The sequence below is a fragment of the Mobula hypostoma genome, chromosome 1 (assembly GCF_963921235.1).
Source record: "Mobula hypostoma chromosome 1, sMobHyp1.1, whole genome shotgun sequence".
Lineage (NCBI taxonomy): Eukaryota > Metazoa > Chordata > Chondrichthyes > Myliobatiformes > Myliobatidae > Mobula > Mobula hypostoma.
The window spans coordinates 26,375,915-26,392,644 of record NC_086097.1 but is presented as its reverse complement, the minus strand read 5'-3'; the positions used below and the strand labels follow the sequence as shown (position 1 = coordinate 26,392,644).

At 39.9% G+C, this 16,730-nt stretch overlaps 1 protein-coding gene across 9 annotated transcripts in view; it reads left to right on the top strand.

The window, feature by feature from the left end:
- Positions 1-16,730, top strand: part of foxn3 (forkhead box N3) — a 408,734-nt gene that overhangs the window by 269,572 nt on the left and 122,432 nt on the right. For all 9 annotated transcript variants that reach the window (XM_063044950.1, XM_063044954.1, XM_063044967.1 and 6 more), the window contains one exon: positions 8,291-8,352. In XM_063044950.1, the coding sequence (XP_062901020.1) occupies positions 8,291-8,352 (62 nt within the window). The remainder of the gene's footprint in view (positions 1-8,290; positions 8,353-16,730) is intronic.

The window sequence follows — 16,730 nt, the reverse complement described above, 5'->3', positions numbered from 1 at the left end:
AATAAAGATATTGCTGACAAGCTACATAACCTCAATTATTGACTGGCGTACCTTCTCAGCATATGCATGCCTATACAGCTTTAAGCATTTCACTTCACTCTTTTGCATTAATATGCAATTTATCTGGCATTGTCGATCCTGACCCTACTTTAGTATGTATCTTATTATTTTGAAGTGTGTGTTTTTTTTAAAAAAACACCAACTGAGGCATCATGTCGAATAACAAAGCACATTTGTCCTTTATAAACATGAGATTCTGCAGATGCTGGAAATCTAGAGCAGCACGCACAGTGCTGGAGGAAATCGGTGGATTAGGCAGCATTTATGGAGAGGAGCAAGCTGTAAGCATTTCAGGCCAAGACCCTTCATTAAGACTGGAAAGGAAGCAGGAAGCCAAACTTCGTCCCCCTTTCTTTCCAGTCATGATGAAAGGTCTCAACCGGAAACATAGACTGTTTATTCCCCTCCATAGATAGTTGTTCTTTAACTTTGTTTAAAAAGAGCTGATCAGAAGTAATAGCAAACAGACTTTGTTTGGAATAAAAACTGTAAATAAAAAAATCTGGTTTCACTAAATACTCAGAGGGTGTCTGCATCATTTAATTCACAAAATATTTCTGAATGTGACACCTTCAGAGATCAAACAGTGGAATTCCAGGAACGAATTGGACCTTTGAAAGCACGGGTTTTATTTTCCCCCCGGAATGACTGAAGTTCTCAGGGAGGGTTCATGATCTATCTCTTTTGTTCTCTTATGTTTAAAAAGTAATTTATGCTTTTTATGATGAAAGTTATTTCTGCAAGCATTTGTATGGACCTTTGTGTTTGTGTATCTAATCAGAAAACAAGTAAGACATGAAGTGAATTCAATTGTGGCAATCAGTACAATTTCCTAAGGGCTCATGCCATAAGTAATTATGCACTTGACAGATAGGTGACTGCTGTGCAAATCTAAAATTGCCATGATATAGTCATCTGCCTATTAAGAACTTATTGAAAACTACGTTTAACGTTCTACCCCATGTTTGAAAAGCAAGTAATTTTTTAAAAACTTGAAGTACCTAAATTGAAAAGACTCAAGCAATTTGCAATAATTATTGAAGAGCTTGTCAAATTGCACTGTGTGCAAAAAATTCCATGTAGCTAAAAGGGTGCACAATTATATTTCCATTTTACCTTAATAATTTATGTGGTATCACAGTTTGCGGTGTTCTGATTTTGCTTCATTTGCCTGGTAATAATGATCCGGACTGGAAATGGAGATTGAGAGCTTGGCTTGATTAAATTCGCTGACTTCTTGGTGCCTTTAATGGCATCAGACCAACAGGTCAAAATCATATTTGTCTGATTCAAAGCGACAGTTGCTTTAATCAGACTCGTTTAGGTAAAAGGCTCGGTGCAGAGACTCAAAAATGTTGAAATAGGCCCATTCAATGTGTATACAACATACTTGTATATTAACTACTACTTGGTTATCTTTCAAGATCCATAATTTGTCATCTTAAGCCCAATGTATCGATCTTTAAAATGACAAAATGTCAATTTTATGGAAATAATACATTGAAATGACTGGATAATACAGCATTAAAAGAGGGCCACTTGGCCTACCGTCCTGGTACTGTCTTTTTTGAAAGAGCAGTTCACCTAATTCCACATTCTGGCCCTTTCTATACTACTCTGCAAGCTCTCCAGCTAAATAGTACTTTAGAAAGTCAAGGAAATCTTCTTTCTGTAGTAATTCTCTTTAAGAAACCTAGGCGCTTGATGTTTTTGAATGGTTTCCTCAATTTATTTTGATATCCTCAAAGACAAAATATCAAAGAGATCAAAATATAGCTGTATTCCAGAATTGATTGTTCCTACACCATTTTTTAAATTGCCTAAACGTGCATGACGAAAACCATGATCTCCAGTCTAAGATATTATAAGCACCTTTCTAGAATTTGTAGGCAAAGAATCATTCAGCACAGTATACGCCCATAAGGCATGGGAGCAGAATTAGGCCATTCAATCACGGCTAATTAATTTTCCCTCTCAACCCTTTTCCCTGTAACCTTTGATGTCCTTACTAATCAACAACCTATCAACCTCTGATTTAAATCTACCCAGTGACTGTGCCTCTGCGGCTGTCTGGGGATGGGCCCTTTCAGCCTACCCCAGACATATCAACCGTTATCTATGCTAATACTATTTGTCCACATTAGGCCTGTATCCTCCACTTCCTTCCTCTCCAGATACCTATTCAAACACCTTTCAAACATTGGTCTGTCTCTACCACCCCTGGTAGCTTGTTCCAGGTGCTCATTACCCTCTGTGTGGAAAAACCTACCCCTCAGTTCCCTTTTAAATTTCTCCCCTCTCACCTTAAACCTGAGACTTTAGAGCTCTACAGCACAGAAACAAGACCTTTGACCCCCTCTAGTTTGTGCCAAGCCATTATTCTGCCTAGTCCCATTGACCCGTACTTGGACTATAGCCCGCCATACCTCTCCCATCCATGTACTTATCCAGACTTCTCCTAAGCGTTGCAGTCAAACCCACATCCGACACTTCCACTGGCAGTTCATTCCACACTCCCGCGCTGAATGAAGTTTCCTGTCAGGTTCTACCTAAATATTTCACCTTTCACTCTTAGTCTGTGACCTCTAGTTTTAGTCTCATTCAGCCTTAGTGGAAAAAGCCTACTTGCATTTCAGAATCAGAATCAGGTTTATTATCACCAGCACGTGTCATGAAATTTGTTAACTTAGCAGCAGCAGTTCAATGCAATACATAATATAGAAGAAAAAAATAATAAGTAAGTAAATTAATTACAATATATGTATATTGAATTATTTAAAAATCGTGCAAAAAAACAGAAATATATTAAAAAAGTGAGGTAGTGTCCAAGGGTTCAATGTCCATTTAAGAATCAGATGGCAGGGGGGAAGAAGCTGATCTAGAATCACAGAGAGGAAGGAGCTGTTCTTGAACCTCTGAGTGTGTGCCTTCAGGCTTCTGTACCTCCTACCCGATGGTAACAGTGAGAAAAGGGCATGTCCTGGGTGCTGGAGGTCCTTAATAAAGGACGCTGCTTTTCTGAGACACCGCTCCTTGAAGATGTCTTGGGTGCTTTGTAGGCTAGTACCCAAGATTGAGCTGACTAAATTTATAACCCTCTGCAGCTTCTTTCAGTCCTGTGCATTAGCACTGCACCCCCCGCACCCCATATCAGACAGTGATTCAGCCTGTCAGAATGCTCTCCACGGTATATTTATAGAGGTTTTTGAGTGTATTTGTTGACATACCAAATTTTTTCATGCTCCTATGAAGTTTTTCCATCTTTATAACTGCACCAAAATATGTTGGAACCCGGTTAGATCCTCAGAGACCGCACCTACACTCCTCATAATTTAGTATTTTTTTATTAAATCTTCCCTCATTCTTCTCTGCTTTAGGGAATAAAGTGATAAATATTCAACCTTTTCCTACAACTCAGGTCCTCAACATCCTTATAAATTTTCTCTGTACTCTTTTAATCTTGTTACCTTTCATGCAGGTGGGTGACCAGAACTACACACAATAGTGCTGTTGTTCCAGTCTCCCTGCCCTGGGAAAAAGACTATCTTTGCTATGTGTGCTCCTCATAAAACTCTATGAAGACACCACTTAACTGCCTATAATCAGTAAGAGCCCAGACGATCCAAACTCTCCTTATAAATACAGTCCTTCATTTCAGGCAACATCCTGCTGAATTCTTCTGTATCCTTTCTGTCGCAATTCTTCCTGTAGTGTGGTGACCAAAACGAGTGCTGCCATTGTTTCAGCAATATGACACCCCATCTTTTATACACAAAGCCTCAGCAAGTGTACCAAGTGCCCCTTTTTTAAACTGCACTTCCAGGATGTTTGCATCCTGAGGTCTCTGTGCACATCAGTGCTCCTAAGAACCTTATGATTTACTCCCTACCTGAATTTGACTTCCCAAGATACATTACTTCACACATGTCTGGATTAAATTCTATCTGCCACTGTTCCATCCAACTTTACAAGTGCCCCACTGCACCTTTAGACAACCTTCTTCAACTAAAGATTAGCTTTATTTGTCACATGACCATTGAACATGCAGTGAAATGTGCCGTTTGCATCAATGACCAACATAGTCCGAGGGTTATGTTGGGGGCATTGTGCTTCTGACACCAACATTAGCATGCTCCCTACTTACTAACCCTTACAAATCCATTTCACTGTATGTTTTGATGTACATGTGATAAATAAAATGAATCTGAATCCTTACAAGTGTATGTAGTATTTTGGTAACATTTGAGTAATATTGTGATTATCTTGTTGATTAAGCATTCTTTGTTTAAGTAATTCATTATGAGTTGTATGTAAAAGTACGTAAATAGCACACGTTATCACGCCACTACGTCATTTGTGCATGCCTTGCTTAAAGCAAAAATGAAGTTAGCCTTATATTCCCAGCTTCCTTGTTTTCCTTTCAATTAGTTTTTATGTTTTGGAGGTACAAAACATAACATTACAGACACTGTCAGAAATTGAATCCTGATTGTTGGCGCTGTAAAGCGTTACGCTATCTGCTATGCTACTGTGCCGCAATATCAGTGATTTTCATGTTGAATTTTAAAATCAAATCCATCTAGTCATTTTAAACAAAATGAGGTTTCTCTTCTGTCTACCAATAACTATTAAGGTGCTGTTTTTAATTTTTAATGAATATGCTTGAAGTGAACCGGCTGGTGGCGTAGTGGTATCAGCGCTGGACTTCGGGACAAAAGGTCCCGAGTTCGAATCCAGCCGGTTCCCCTGTGCGCTTTCCATCTGTGCTGGGTTACGAGCTGGTGATCTCTTTGGAAACTCACCCGGCAGAAGGCAATGGCAAACTACTGCTGTAACTTGCCTCTTACGCGGTTCCCCATTACGTCAGAGAGGCGTGGAGGGAAATCATCCGCCAACCGGAGAAACTCTGGATGTGACGTACCTTTCCTTTTTTTAATCTTGAAGTATCTACCTGTATATCAGCATTATAACACCGGCATCTTTTCTGCCTATTTATACTATCCACGTAAGGAATATGAGGAGGGAAATGAAGTATGTCAATTAAATTAATATAAGATACTGGTAACTAAGCTCTGTGCTTGATGATGTTACAAGAAATCTCCTATTCTGTTTCAGTACTGTCAGCAGATTAATTTTCATCAATTTTATGATGTAACTGCCAGTGTATTACTGGCCCAGTATTTTATCAGCTTTGTTAAAGAAAAGATTATCAGTTCATTAGTTGCTGTTGATTAGTTTCAGTGCAATATTCGTTAGGAGTATTGATGCATTGATTTAGTAACACATGCTGTGCCTTGGATATTATGTACTTTCATTGAAATTAAATAGTTTAATGTGGTGAATCACCGATCAGTGTAAGTTCTCGGGAACATCCTCTCATCCTTTAATTATGACTTAAAGCAACAGTGATATAGTGTAAAGTGTTTGAGATAAGACAGTTTGAGAACTTTTCCTTTTAATAACCTGCTTGTCAAAATGCTAGGTGGAGTTGTGTATTAATGGCAAAAATCCAGTATTAAAAATTTGAAGTAATTATTGGGCATATTTTTAAGAGGGCATTCATTATGTGTAGTTGTAAGAAATTTGATCGCATTTTAAATGATGTATTTCTAAAAATTTTGCTAAGTAGTTCTGTTTTATTTCACTCTTGCATTTTGGAAGAGTGCTTTTGTATGTGACAATCATGTCTAATATCAGTTTAAAGTATATATTTTAATGCAATCATGATCATTTAATGTTGAAGTCCCATCAAATGCATATTGGACGGGTATCTTTGGGTACAATTCGGTTGACGTGGCTGATGTTTTACTTTGGTGTCATAGAACTTAGCACATAGAAAATTTACAGCACATTACAGGCCCTTTGGCCCACAATGTTGTGCTGACAATGTAACCTAGTCTGGAAGCTGCCTAGAATTTCCCTACCACATAACCCTCTATTTTTAACGTTGGTGCACATAATCGTTTGTGATATTCATGTCAAGTTTATTGACAGAAATTGGAGCAAAAAAGTGCAGCCTAAGGAAATGATAGGGTTAACATGCAAGGAACATTTAATAGCTCTGGGCCAGTACTTGCTGGAGTTCAGAAAAATGAGGAGGGATTTCAATAAAACCTCTCGATGCCTAGGTAGAGTGGGCACGGAGAGGATGCTTCCTATAGTGGGGGAATTTAAGACCAGAGGCTACAGCCTTAGAATACAAGAACTTCCATTTAGAACTGAGATGATGTGAAAATCCTTTAGCCAGAGGGTGGTTCATCTGTGGAATTCACTGCCACAGATGACTGTGGAGGCCAAGTCATTGGGCACACTTAAAGTGGAGGTTGATAAGTTCTTGATTAGTAAGGGCAACAAAGGTTGCAGGGAGAAAGCAGAGAATGGGGTTGACAGGGATAATACAATGCCCTGAAAAAGTATTCAGCCCCATAACTATTTTCACATTTTACTATCTCATTTTCTAAATTTAAAATATACTAAAGTAAGATTTTTGAGTTATCCACAATGGACTACCTCAAGAGGCGCAAGCTGAAGGTTTTGCCATGGCCCTCACAGTCCCCCGACCTAAACATCATTGAGAATCTGTGGATAGACCTCAAAAGAGCAGTGCATGCAAGATAGCCCAAGAATCTCACAGAACTAGAAGCCTTTTGCAAAGAAGAATGGGCGAAAATCCCCCAAACAAGGATTGAAAGACTCTTAGCTGGCTACAGAAAGCGTTTACAAGCTGTGATACTTGCCAAAGGGGGTGTTACTAAGCACTGCCATGCAGGGTGCCCAAACTTTTGCTTCGGGCCCTTTTCCTTTTTTGTTATTTTGAAACTGTAAAAGATGGAAATAAAAAAGTTTTCTTGCTTAAAATATTAAAGAACTGTGTCATCTTTAACTTTATGTCTTTTGGAAAGCAGTTCATCTTTTACTCACTTAGCTATTCACAGTAACAGAAATTTTGACCGGGGTGCCCAAACTTTTGCATGCCACTGTATGTAATGAACAGAAGTTAATGAGAAATAGAAAAACTGCATAAAGCAAAAAATAAAGGTCTTGATTATAGAAACATAGAAAACCTACAGCTTTCGGCCCACAAAGCTGTGCCGAACATGTCCTTACCTTAGAAATTACCTAGGGTTACCCATAGCCCTCTATTTTTCTGAGCTCCATGTACCTGTCCAGGAGTCTCTTAAAAGACCCTATCTTATCCACCTCCACCACCGTTGCCAGCAGCCCATTCCATGCACTCATCACTCTCTGTGTAAAAAAAACTTACCCCTGACATCTCCTCTGTACAAGCACCTATTTCCAAGCACCTTAAAACTGTGCCCTCTTGTGATAGCCATTTCTGCCCTGGGAAAAAGCCTCTGACTGTCCACACAATCAATGCCTCTCATCATCTTATACACCTCTATCAGGTCACCTCTCATCCTCCATCGCTCCAAGGAGAAAAGGCCGAGTTCACTCAACCTGTTTTCATAAGGCATGCTCCCCAATCCAGGCAACATCCTTGTAAATCTCCTCTGCACCCTTTCTATGGTTCCCACATCCTTCCTGTAGTGAGGCAGTTAATGTTTGCTCTGTGCTACTGCACAAAACAACATTTCATGACAAGTGTCAGTGATACTAAATCTGATTCTGAATCTGATTTTTTGGATTATGTCTAAATGGGAAATCAAGGATGTTGGACTTACTTGTTTTCAAGGATAGCTTGACAACTGATTAATGAGTTGGTCATAAAAGAAAGTTGTCATTAAAGTCTGTCTGTTGGGTATATTCTCTTGTTGATGATATCTAATGTTACGTTATTTACTTCAAATCAAAATTTCAGCAAGATGTCCGGACTTGATCCCTCCTTGTTGCTATAGTCTACTGTTTCCTTGCACTTTTGTCTCCTAGGTTCTCTGTGAACTGTTTGTATTTTTTGTTGTTATAGTTACAGTTTAATGTTGTGGAAGAGCCCTGGATGTTTGGGCACTTCATATCAATTCCTCTGCACTTCCTCTGATATTAGTTGGTCTACTGGATTTGGGTTAGCACTTATTGCAAATAATTTGGTTAACAACCAGAAGACCCTGTGTTGAAAAGATGACAATTATGTTTTGGTTGAACTGGCATTCTGAGAAGCTTGTGAGCAATTCTGAATTGATCACTTTAAAAACCATGCTCAAGTTTTATCTTGTTTTATCTAAGCTACTTTGGGTCTATAAAGTTTCTGAAACAATGTATGTTTACATTTTAGCACATCAAGCCCACCCCTTTGGCCAGGGAGTGCTTTTTTCAAGAAGAATGGAGCCCTCCAAGGTAAGGGAAAGTTCTGGATTCCTGATACAGTAACTTGGTGATTTTTTCTGCCAATTTTTGTGGAATTCATTTCATAACTGTATGCATCTTTGCAGTGTTGAAACATGGATCATAAAGCTATTGAATTCTGCATTTGTGTTTTGTGCTGTAATCAACTGAGATTGAGCAAATAAGTGTGGAAAAAATTTCAAGTCTGAGGGAAGTGTTTATTATGGATGTGCAAATTGGTGACCTGTTGTATCCAAATTTGGAGGCTCTGCTTTCTATAACTAGAAGGATTAGATCCATAGTCCAGTGGCCTATGTGTGTGTGTCTTGGCAAGACGGAGTAAGCTGAATTCATATAACTGTGACTTAAGGTTTTGCATTCTGATATTAGTCTTCTGATCACCGCCTGGCTGAGGCTGAAGATGTTGGTGTATAAGCAGCTCGAGGTCCAGTGAAGTTGTTGACTGAATCTCTGTGATTTACAAACAAAAACTCATATGGATTTACAGTATTACAATATGTGATCCTTGCATGGTTCTGGAGAGATAAATATTTCACTGAATGAGTGTGATAATGTCCAGACAAGAGTAGTTTACAGATAGTGTGCAGTCAGCACCGGCAAGAAAGGCCTTTGAAGAGCATAGCTTCCCTTTGCACAGTAGGTGATTGAAGCCATTTGGCATAATAGGACATAATAAGGGTGTAAATGAAAGATTTTACAGCTGGACATTTACAATTGGCAAATTTACTTTACTAATTCTGAAGTATTATTGGCTTTTAGCATTCTATTGCCTCTTAAAACCTGTATTATCATTGTGTGATTGGTGATTGATCATGCAAATCAGGAATTTGAACATACACAAAGTTACCATTGATCAATATCTGTATCCAACTAGTCAATATATGTATAACAATGGCGTTTCTTTGTTTAAGCTTCAAAACAATGTTGTGACAGGGGCTGATTTGTTCTTTTTGTGCACAAGTAAATAAAGTGTGATTGAGCAAAAAGTGTGGCTTTTCAGAGTCCAGTTAATTAATGGTGATGTGACCACCAGCAAATAATACTGTATAAACAGTAACCCCCGTGTTCTGAATTTCCCCACAAGAAGAGACATCCGTTTCATATCCAGCCTGTTTACCATCAGGTGCTTGTATATTTCAATTGCATTGTCTGCCATCCCCTGAAATACAGAGATACAAGCTTGGTCTGTACACATAAGCACAAGAGGTTCTGCAGCAGGTGGAAATCCAGAGAAGCACGCACAAAATGCTGCAGGATCTCAGAAATGTCGATTGTTTATTCCCCACCATTGATACTGCCTGATTTGTGGAGTTTCTACAGCATTTTGTGTGAATTGCTCTGTATACATAAGACAACCTGCCTATTCCAGTTATCAGCGTGCTGGTATTTCTCTGAACTACTTCCAACATGTTAACGTCCTCCCTCAAATAAGGAGGCCAATCCTGTACATAATACTCCAGATGTAGTCTGATCAGTGCCCTATGTCTGAACGATAGTCTCACCACATTTGTTTCCAATTCCTTTAGCAATAAATTATACCATTTTAACTTTTCTAATTAATGTTGTGTTACATACTAACGTGTTGCATGCTTAAGGAGAGCCAGCTCCCTCCATATCTCAAAACTGCAACGTTTTGTCATTTAGATAATATTTAAAAATTTTTTCCTGTCAAGTTGGAAAGCTTTACACCATTCTCCATTTTCCAGATCTTTTCCCATTCATTTAGCCTAAACGTATCACTTTCAAGTCAGTTGCAGGGAAATTGCTGGAGAAAATTCTTAGGGATAGGATATATGAGCATCTGGAAACCCGTGGCCTAATTAGGAAGAGCTTCAAAGCTTTGTATGGGGCCGGTCGAGCCTAACCAACTTTTTTGGGTTTTTTTTTGACAAGGTGCAGAGAGAGATTGAAGAAGGTAGGTCAGTGGATGTTGCCGACATAGATTTTAGTAAGGTGTTTGATAAACAGTGTAGGATACGCTGTAGAATAAGTGTAGGAAAATCTATGGCAATGCACTTGGGTAGAAGGAATAAAGGCATAGACTATTTTCTAAATGAAAAGAGAATTTGGAAATTGGAGACCCAAGGGGAACTTGAGAGTCCTAGTGCAAGTTTCTCCAAAGGTTAAATTGCAGGTTGAATAAGAAGTAAGGCAGGCAAATGTATTGTTAGCATTCATTTCAAGAGGACTAGGATATGAAAACAACAATGTAAAGGTGAGGTTTTAGAAAGCATTTCACTTGGAATATTGTGAGCAGTTTGGGCTCGTATCTAAGGAAGGTAGTGCTGGCATTGGAGAGCCTCCAGAGGATGTTTACATGTGAAGAGGTTAGCATTTGATGACTTGCTGGAGTTCAGAAGAAAATGGAATCAGAATCAGAATCAGAATCAGGTTTATTATCACCGGCATGTGTCGTGAAATTTGTTAATTTAGCAGCAGCAGTTCAATATAATACATAATATAGAAGAAGAAAAAATAATAAGTAAATTAATTACAGTATGTATATATTGAACAGATTAAAAATCATGCAAAAAAACCCAGAAATAATATATATTGAGAAAGTGAGGTCGTGTTCACGGGTTCAATGTCCATTTAGGAATCAGATAGCAGAGGGGAAGAAGCTGTTCCTGAGTCACTCAGTGTGTGCCTTCAGGCTTCTGTACCTCCTACCTGATGGTAACAGTGAGAAAAGGGCATGCCCTGGATGCTGGAGGTCCTTAATAATGGATGTTGCCTTTCTGAGACACCGCTCCTTGAAGATGTCCTGGGTACTTTGCAGGCTAGTACCCAAGATGGAGCCGACTAAACTTACAACCTTCTGCAGCTTCTTTCGGTCCTGTGCAGTAGCCCCCTTCCATACCAGACAGTGATGCAGCCTGTCAGAATGCTCTCCATGGTACAACTATAGAAGTTTTTAAACGTTCTTGTTGACACACCAAATCTCTTCAAACTCCTAATGAAGAATGGGGGTTGCGGGAATCTCATTGCAGCCTACCAAATATTAAAAGGCCTGGAAAGGGTCGAATTAGAGAGAATGTTTTCAATAGTGGGAGAGTCTAGGACTGGAGGGCTTGGCCCCAGAATAACAGAGATGAGGAGGCATTTCTTTAGCTAGAGTGTGGTGAATTATTGCCACAGGCAGCAGTGCAGGCCAAGTCATTTGGTGTATTTAAAATAGAGTTTGGTAGGTTCTTGGTTAGAAAGGGCATCAAAAGCTATGGGGAGAAGGCAGGAGGACAGGGCCGAGAGGGAATAATAAATCGGCCATGATCGAATGGCAGGGTAGATGTGACAGGCCAAATAGCATAATTCTTTTATGTTTTGTGGTCTTTCAATGTAACTGTAGCACCTTATCTGCATTCTGTTATTGTTTTCCTTTGTACTTTCCCAATGCACTGTTGTAATGAAATGATCTGTATTCTTGGGATGCAGAACAATGTCTTCACTGCACCTCAGTACGTGTGACACTAATATTCCAAGCAAAGTGAATTGAGAAGTATGGAGTTAGACAGAAAATGGCTGAAATAACACATTAGCCATGATTTTATTGAATGGGAGAGCAGCCGGGAGAGGCTGAATGGCTTACTTGTATTTTTTTCTGTTTGGTAAAAGGGTTGTCATCCTATTTCGTTCCATTTTGCATATTACAAGCACCACATTTTACAACAGATTTGAAAATAACGAGATCCCAGATCTCTTAGTTGACAGCATTGTGTCCTAACAGGACTCTGTGTTGAAGTGGAAATGTTTTGTATGATACTGTGCTGATTCCTTGAGGGCTAATTTTATTTGAAGTACCAGAATATTAAACACCAAACTGCATGGTATCAGAGTATTCATTTAAAAAGCTTCTGACTGTGTGCTGAGCACACCAGGGAAACAGAAAATTATATTTAATCCTACTGTATGTCAAAAGCACTGTAAAGTTTACAGTGGTTTGTTAGGTTGCCACGGTGACGGATGGGTGCGACCTAATTTGGCTATTCAACAGCACATAAGAATGTTCTGTGTAATTCAACATAAGACATAGGAACAGAATCAGGCCATTCGGCCCATTGAGTCTGCTCCTCCATTCCATCATGGATGATTTATTATTCTTCTCAACCTCATTCTCCTGCTTTCTCACCATAAACTTTTATGCCCTGGCTAACCAAGAACCTGTCAACCTCTGCTTTAAGTATACTCAATGACTTGGCCTCCACAGCTGTCGTTAGCAGTGAATCCCCCAGATTCACCACCTTCTGGCTAAAGAAATTCCTTCTCATCTCTGTTCTTAATGGACATTCCTCTATACTGAAGCTGTGCCCTCTGGTCATAGATTCACCGACTATAGGAAACATTCTGGTTGACCATCAATGTTAAGCCCTAGCTATCTATGTGATACGCTAATCAGCACACAAGCCAGGGCTGTACGATATGGAGAACAAGCTGTTGCCAGTGCAGAAGGTTCCCCCTCTCCATGCAACTGATGAATCCAAAGGAATAGCAGAGGCCAATACAATTTGGCACCAGTGATGTCACAGGAGATGCCAGTCAGTGTTGAACTCAACATAGGACTGCCATAGGAGCTCCAGCTCCAGATTTTTCCTTGAGGCTTACTTCCAAAGCCTTCTCCATGAGGAGGTATAGCCACAAGGCAGTGGAGATATAAGATCAGAGTTTTCCTTCTCGGATGAGCTGACAATCACGGCTGAGGAGATCTATCTGCCCGCCACTCTGTCTAGACCTTTCAATATTCAATAGGTTTCAATGAGATCCCCCCTCATTTCTCTAAACTCCAGCAAGTACAGGCCCAAAGTCATCAAATACTCCTCGTACGTTACCCCTTTCCATCCTGAATAACATTCGTGAAACTCCTCTGGACACTCTCCAGTGCCAGCACAATTCACTATAGTGCACTTTTATGCAAATGATAAGCAAAAAAAGTACTTTATCGTCCTTTACATTACAGCCATTCTTCCTCATATAGAGCATGAATTTCAAAATGGCAGGTTAAATGAACGTCGTTATATTGCAGAATACTTTTTCATTTAAACCAAAGGCTTGGTTTATAGATCAAGATGGTGCTGGAAAGCCCTGCTCCCTTCCCCCCTCCCCCAAAAAGGACATCTTCAAATGTTGATGCCTCAGAGGGGTGGCATCCATCATTAAGGACTCCCACTATCCAGGACATGCTCCCTTCCTTTTACTACCAGGGAGAAGATCTAGGAACTAAAGGCATACACTAAATGTTTTAGGAACAGCTTCTTCCCCTCCGCTGTCAGATTTTTGAATGGTCCATGATCCCATGAACACTACCTCGTTATTTTACTCTCTTTTTGCACTACTGATTTATTTTTAATATTTATTTTTGAACTGTAACTTATATATTTAATTTTTATGCTGCTGCAAAACTACAAACTTCACAACATGCATCAGTGATAATAATTCTGATTCTGATAATTCTCAGGATCTTAATTCAACAGCTAATTAAAAGGAGTCATGTATCAAAACAAATGTGTTCTGCACTTGAGTAATTCCCGAGGAGGTTCACGAGAATAATCCCGAGAATGAAAGAGTTAATTTATGAGGAGTGTTTGATGGCTCTAGGCCTATACTCACTGGAGTTTAGAAGTGGGGAGGAACTCATTGAAACCTATCAAATATTGAAAGGCCTAGATAGAGTGGACATGGAAAGCATGTTACATTTTCTGGGGAGTCTTGGAACAGAGAGCACAGCCTCAAAATACAAGGACTGAGATGAGAGGAATTTCTTTTGCCAGAGGGTGGTGATTCTATGGAATTCATTGCCATAGGGAAAAAAGCATGGAACTTTTGAGATCAGTGAAGGAGACTTCATCAAGTGCTCTTCTAACCTATGGCATGATAGTGTAGCGGTTAATGTAATGCTTTACAGTGCCAGCGAGAGCAGTTCAGTTCCCACTGCTGTCTGTAAGGAGTTTGTATGTTCTTCCCGTGACCATGAAGGCTTCCTCTGGGTGTTCCAGTTTCCTCCCACATTCCAAACAGTTGTGGGAATGCTATAGAACATAGAATAGTACAGCACAGTACAGGCCCTTCGGCCCACAATGTTGTGCTGACCCTCAAACCCTGTCTCCCATATAACCCTCCACCTTAAATTCCTTCATATACCTGTCTAGCAGTCTCTTAAACTTCACTAGTATATCTGCCTCCACCACTGACTCAGGCAGTGCGTTCCACGCACCAACCACTCTCTGAGTAAAAAAGCCTTCCTCTAATATCCCCCTTGAACTTCCCACCCCTTACCTTAAAGCCACGTCCTCTTGTATTAAGCAGTGGTGCCCTGGGGAAGAGGCGCTGGCTGTCCACTCTATCTAGTCCTCTTATTATCTTGTATACCTCTATCATGTCTCCTCTCATCCTCCTTCTCTCCAAAGAGTAAAGCCCTAGCTCCCTTAATCTCTGATCATAATGCATACTCTCTAAACCAGGCAGCATCCTGATAAATCTCCTCTGTACCCTTTCCAATGTTTCCATATCCTTCCTATAGTGAGGCGACCAGAACTGGACACAGTACTCCAAGTGTGGCCTAACCATGTTGGTGCTGGAAGAATGGTGACACTGGCAGGCTGCCTCCCAGCACATCCTTGGATTATGTTGGCTGTGACACAAACGACACATTTCACTATAAGGTTGTTTCGATGTTTCAATGCACATGTGACAAATAAAGGCCATCTTTAATCTTTACTCTGCCAATATATGTTTATCAGCTATTCACTCAGTTGCCATTTATGGCCCTTGTTTTCTAAAAGTTGCTGAAGGGGAAAATAAGGACCTTTATAGAACTATATAAAATCATGAGGGGATAGGCTGAATGTATAGAGTCTTTTTCACAGGGAAAGGGAATCAAAAAGTAGAAGAGATGGAACTAAGGTGAGATTGGAAATATTTGAAAGGGTCTTGAGGGGCAACTTTTTCAACAGTGGGTGGTTTGAATATAGAACAAACTGCCCAAGGATGGTTGGAGTAGGTACATTAATGACATTTAAAAGACGCTTGGGTAGGAGGGAGGGAACGTCCTTCGGTAAGTACATGGATAGGAAACATTTTTACAGGGGTATGTAAATATGTATGTAATTGTTATATGGTTATATGGTTGAGGCTACTAAAATGGGACTAGCTTAGATGGGTATCCTGATCACAATGCCTGTTTCTGTGCTGTATTACTGTTATTCTGTACCTATAGTTTTAATCTCTGTGTACCCACCTCAGTCTTCGTTTTATCCAATCAGTCTCATTTAAGCTAGTGCCATTATATTTGTCATCAATGCTTCTTCTCTCAGCAATATGTTCTGGAGTTACACTTGTGGGCTGTGGGCTTCTTGTCTGAAGACTCACCTTTGTTCTAAGTGCTATTTGCTTACTTTTATTGTTTGCATGATTTGTTTTTTTCTCTGTCTGTGCATATTGGGTATTTTTCCGTTTTCTTTGACGTGTTCTTTTGGGTTTCTTCTTTTGTAGCTGCCGATGAGATAAATCTTAGGGTTATATACTTTGATAATAAATGTACTTTGAACTTTAAAATCTCTGGAAGTTAAAGACATACTCTTTACTACAGCAGTCCCCAACCACCGGGCCTCAAAGCATGTGCTACCAGGCCATGAGGAAACGATATGAGTCAGCTGCACCGTTCCTCATTCCCTGTCACGCACTGTTGAACTTGAACATAGGCTTGCCAACTGTCCCGTATTAGTCGGGACATCCTGTATATTGGGCTAAATTGGTTTGTCCCATATGGGACCGCCCTTGTCCCGTATTTCCCCGCTAAGGTAGAGCGTTCCTATGAAACCTTTCGTGCCAAAATGGCGTGAAGCGAAGAAGCAGTTACCATTAATTTATATGGGAAAAATTTTTGAGTGTTCCCAGACCCAAAAAATAACCTAACAAATCATACCAAATAACACGTAAAACCGAAAATAAATAACACTAACATATAGTAAAAGCTGGAATGATATGATAAATACACAGCCTATATAAAGTAGAAATAATGTATGTACAGTATGGTCGGGAAGATGAAGGCAAAACTGATTTGTGGCGAAAAAATCGACACGTATGCGCATGCGCATACAGGTGCCCGCACAAGGCTTCATGATCATGGTAGTCTTTCCTAGGGTAAAGTGTCCCGGGATTTGACTGCTACTTTTGTCCCTTATTTGGGAGTGAGAAAGTTGGCAACCCTAACTGTAAAAGACATGTTGAGGTGAGTTTAACCCTATTTGAACACCCCCCTCCCCCCGCCCCCGGTCGGCCGGTCTGCAAGAATATTGTCAATATTAAACCGGTCTGCAGTGCAAAAAAGGTTGGGGACCCCTGCTTTACTAGGTTGCCTTTTGTTACTTTACAAATGC